We start from the raw sequence: 4,079 nt of genomic DNA on the forward strand, positions 1-4,079 counted from the left end.
ATACAAACGTTCTTTAGTGCTTTTTATTTTATGTGTTAAAGTTTAAACACGATATCTCAATTCGTGTGGACGCAGTGAACACCAAAAAAAATGTTCATAACCAGGGACTAGTTTGGTCACGTGGTCACCGAAGAGCATGCCCTTAAGGCAAATAACAGAAAAAAGTTTGACAGCAGGCAAAAAAGTTTTCTGTGCATTTGTTGGCCTAGAAAAAGCTTTTGACAAGGTAGATAGAAGTAAACTTTGGGAAGTCCTGAAAGAGTATGGAGTCAATGGATGGCTCCCACAAGCTATGAAAACAATATATATAGGTTACAAAGCGAGTGTAAGAGTGAATGGGAAACTGAGTGACTGTTTCAATATTATTCAAGGAGTTAGACAAAGATGCGTTATGTCTTCATGGTTATTTATATTATTTATGGACAAGTGTTTAAGAATGGCTCTCTTCGACGAAGAGGGTGTGGATCTCGAAACAGTAAGGGTACGCGGATTAGCGTTCGCAGATGATAAGATTGCTATGGCAGAGTCTATCGAAGGCTTACAAAAAATGTTGAATAAATTAGATGCAAGCATGAAGAGCATGTGCCTCAAAATTAAAGCAAATAAAACATAAACTATGGCGTTCGAAGGATAGAGTGAGAAAACACTATGCAATATTTTATTAAATGATGAGAGAATTGAACAAGTTGGTAAGTTTGTATACCTTGGTAGCTTATTTACTAGGGACGGGAAGATAGATGAGGAATTAGATAGACGCATAAACGATTAAAAGGTATATCAGGTAGAGCAGGTCCCCTTATCAGAAGAAAAATATATCAAATTAAGCTAAAATGGCAATACATAATTCTATATTTGTACTGACTGTACTATAGGGTAGCGAGACATGGACTAATCAAGACAAAGATAAGAGTAAAATTAACGTAATTGACATGAGATTCATGCGCATATTGTGCGGGAAAATTCTGATAAACAAAGTAAGTAACGAGATAATTCTCAAAGAATGTGGTGCAGAAGAGACGCTGGCAGACACATGGGAAAGAAATCGGTTAAGATGGTTCGGACATGTTGAGAGAATGCCAAATGAACGACTAACGAAACAAATGTATCAAGGTAAAGTAAATGGCAGCGTGCCCAGAGGTAGACCGCGGAAAGAATGGTTAGAATGTATGAATGAGACCCTAGCTAGAAGAGACATAAGAAGTCGCAGAAACACGAGAGCCTGCATGAAAAAATGCATGGACATAAAAGAAGCTAGAGAAGTATGCCAGGACAGGAAAGTATGGCGGCAAATAGTTAATAAAAAGAGTGTCAGTAGAGTGAATGACGCCTGAAAGAAAAGACCTTGACCACTGATGGACCCAAGTGGGGAACCGTACATAACGACTTCGTGAGGTTCTTCGCTTGGGGTGATTGCTAGAGAGATTGATCAGCATCCTCGGTCGGAGCAGTGTTGCGGAACGAACGCGTTATTTACATAAATAACACGAGAATTTCCCCGAAAGTGAAATGGCTTAATGGTGTAATAATAATAATAATAACAACAATAAGTTACTTCACACGAGTTTCTCATTATTTGGGTTTTGTTTATTGTTTTTTTTTATTATTTCTGTTGACTTACTATTTCGGGATATATTTATTTGAGTGTCATTATTATATGTGTAAATTAATTATTATTATTTTCAGTATGGATGGTTCGGATTTATGCTTCGAGGTAGTTAGGCGTGCAACGGCCGGATTTGTGTATAGTGAAGCTGTTGCTAGGTAAGAAACATTTTCATTATCTACATTAAAGTAAAATATGTAAATATACCGTTTAAAAAATGTAATTAATATAAAAACTCAATTTCACGACAGTCTCTCAGATTAAACAAAAAATATGAGATTTTTGTAGTCTTATATTTAAAGGAATCTATTTTTTTAAATTATATATATATTTACTTACTATACTGCTTACTTCGTTCTGCAACATCCATGCTAAGCAGGTTTTACGTAAAGAATGAGCTTCCACAATAAAGTAAGCGCCATAAAACACCATTTATTCACCTGGCTGAGAAATCACATTATGTATAACGTCTTATATAATTATATAATGATTTAATTAACTTCTTACGTATATTCACTAAATAAATATTCATTTATTTCACTTCATCTATGAAAGCTTATTAATAACATTTATATTTACATAAATGAAACAAAATTATTACTCATTATAAATAAACTGTTTTATATAATTTCATATGGAATAAACAGAAAAGAAAGTTCAATTAATTATATTTTCACTATCTGTGCAATCTGCCGTTGACGTTGCAAAATAAAGTAAGCGACCTCTAAATATCGTTAATCCTGTAAAATTTCATTTCCGCTCCTTATCCTCTTGTCATTAAATTTAAAGAAATGTTGTACATATTAAAAGAAATTGGTTTTGTTTTAATTGTAAAAAATTCTTCTCAGTGCACTACTGTCTTGAATTCTAAAAACAATACCTTAAAATGCGACTAAGAAGCGCCTATACGGAAAACCGAATCACCTGCAACTTTTTATTTATAATTAATTATCTCCTTCTCTAAATCACAAATTTTAAGATCAGCGATTGCTCTCTTTTTGGAAAATGTTAACTTTTATTTTGAACCTTCTTCGGTGCACTTTCGTAAGTTTTCTAACTTTGTTTAGGTTGTGTAAAGTAACTCGTGAAAAATTGGACTTACAAAAGTGGGTAAAAATTTGTGTAATGGATATTGTTGTAATGTGTCTCCTTACTTAGGGATCGTCCATAAATTACGTTGCAACTTTGGGGGGGGGGGGGCGGGTGTCAGTTACAGTCACGTTACGTGTATATAGAATCTTTTTCTCTAAAAGTACATACGGTAACGTTTTTAGTACGTTTTAAATAATTAATGTTTTTGTTTAAAAATTCTTCTTTTTTAATTTAAAATTAACTTTTTGGTTGAGAATTCTTGAATTTTGTTAAAATTCGTGTTTTTTGGTAGTAATTTAATCTTTTGTTTAAAAATTCATCTTTTTTAGTTGAAAATTCAACTTTCTGGTTGACAATTCTTGAATTTTGTTAAAAAATCGTTTTTTTTCGATAGAAAATTAGTTTGTGTGTAGAAATGAATCTTTTTGGTTAAAAATTTAACAAATAGGCTTTTAAGTTAAATTGCTTTCTTAAATTACAAAAAAATAATTTCTTTCTTAAAAATTCAACCTTTTGTTTGATAATTCTTGAATATAATTGAAAATTCGTATTTTTGGTATTAAATTAATCTTTTTGTTTGAAAATTCATCTTGTTGGTTAGCAACTTAACGAGTTTTCAAAGTTGAACTACTTTCTTAAAAATAAATTTTTTGGTTGACGTTCAAAATTTTAGTTAAAAATTCATCTCCTTGGTTGAAAATTAGACTGTTTTGTTGAAAACTGATTTTTTTGTTGTTGAAAAGTTACTTTGGTAATTGAAAATTTAACTATTTCATTTTTGGTCGAGAATGTTTCTTCTGTAAGTAATAATTTAACTTTTTGTTAAAATTGAACTATTTTGTTAAAAATTTCCTTTTTTTTTGAAAATTAATTTAGTTTAGTTGAAAATTCAGCTTTTGGGTTGAGAGTTCTTGTATTTTGTTGGAAATTAGTATTATTTTTATAGAATTAACTTTTTTATTAAAATGTTATATTTTTTAGTTGATGATTCAACTGTTTTGTATAGAAAATTCGTCATTTTGTCTTGAGTGTTTAATAATGTAGTAAATAGTTGGTCGAAAATTCGTTTTTTGAATAATTAAAATTTTTTGTAATTAAAAGTTTAACTATTCCATTTTTAGTTAAAAATGTACCTATTCTGGTTTAAAAATTCAATAAAACTCGGGTTAACTGCCACATAAAATTGAATTAGGCACATTTCAACACTTACTCTGAAAATCACTTTTTTATTTTAATTGTTGATTTAGTACCGAAGTTTACAATTCATCACACTGTCACGTAGAAAATATCGGCATATTGGCAACTTGATTAGGTATAAAGACACACAGAAATCAGTATAAATGTAAAATCGGGTTTTACCAACAGGCTACGTTATTTGGAGGGG

At 30.8% G+C, this 4,079-nt stretch overlaps 1 protein-coding gene across 3 annotated transcripts in view; it reads left to right on the forward strand.

The window, feature by feature from the left end:
- Positions 1–4,079, forward strand: part of LOC117172191 (peripheral plasma membrane protein CASK) — a 638,537-nt gene that overhangs the window by 73,870 nt on the left and 560,588 nt on the right. For all 3 annotated transcript variants that reach the window (XM_033360031.1, XM_033360028.1, XM_033360030.1), the window contains exon 4: positions 1,684–1,761. In XM_033360031.1, the coding sequence (XP_033215922.1) occupies positions 1,684–1,761 (78 nt within the window). The remainder of the gene's footprint in view (positions 1–1,683; positions 1,762–4,079) is intronic.

Source organism: Belonocnema kinseyi, chromosome 4 (assembly GCF_010883055.1).
Source record: "Belonocnema kinseyi isolate 2016_QV_RU_SX_M_011 chromosome 4, B_treatae_v1, whole genome shotgun sequence".
Lineage (NCBI taxonomy): Eukaryota > Metazoa > Arthropoda > Insecta > Hymenoptera > Cynipidae > Belonocnema > Belonocnema kinseyi.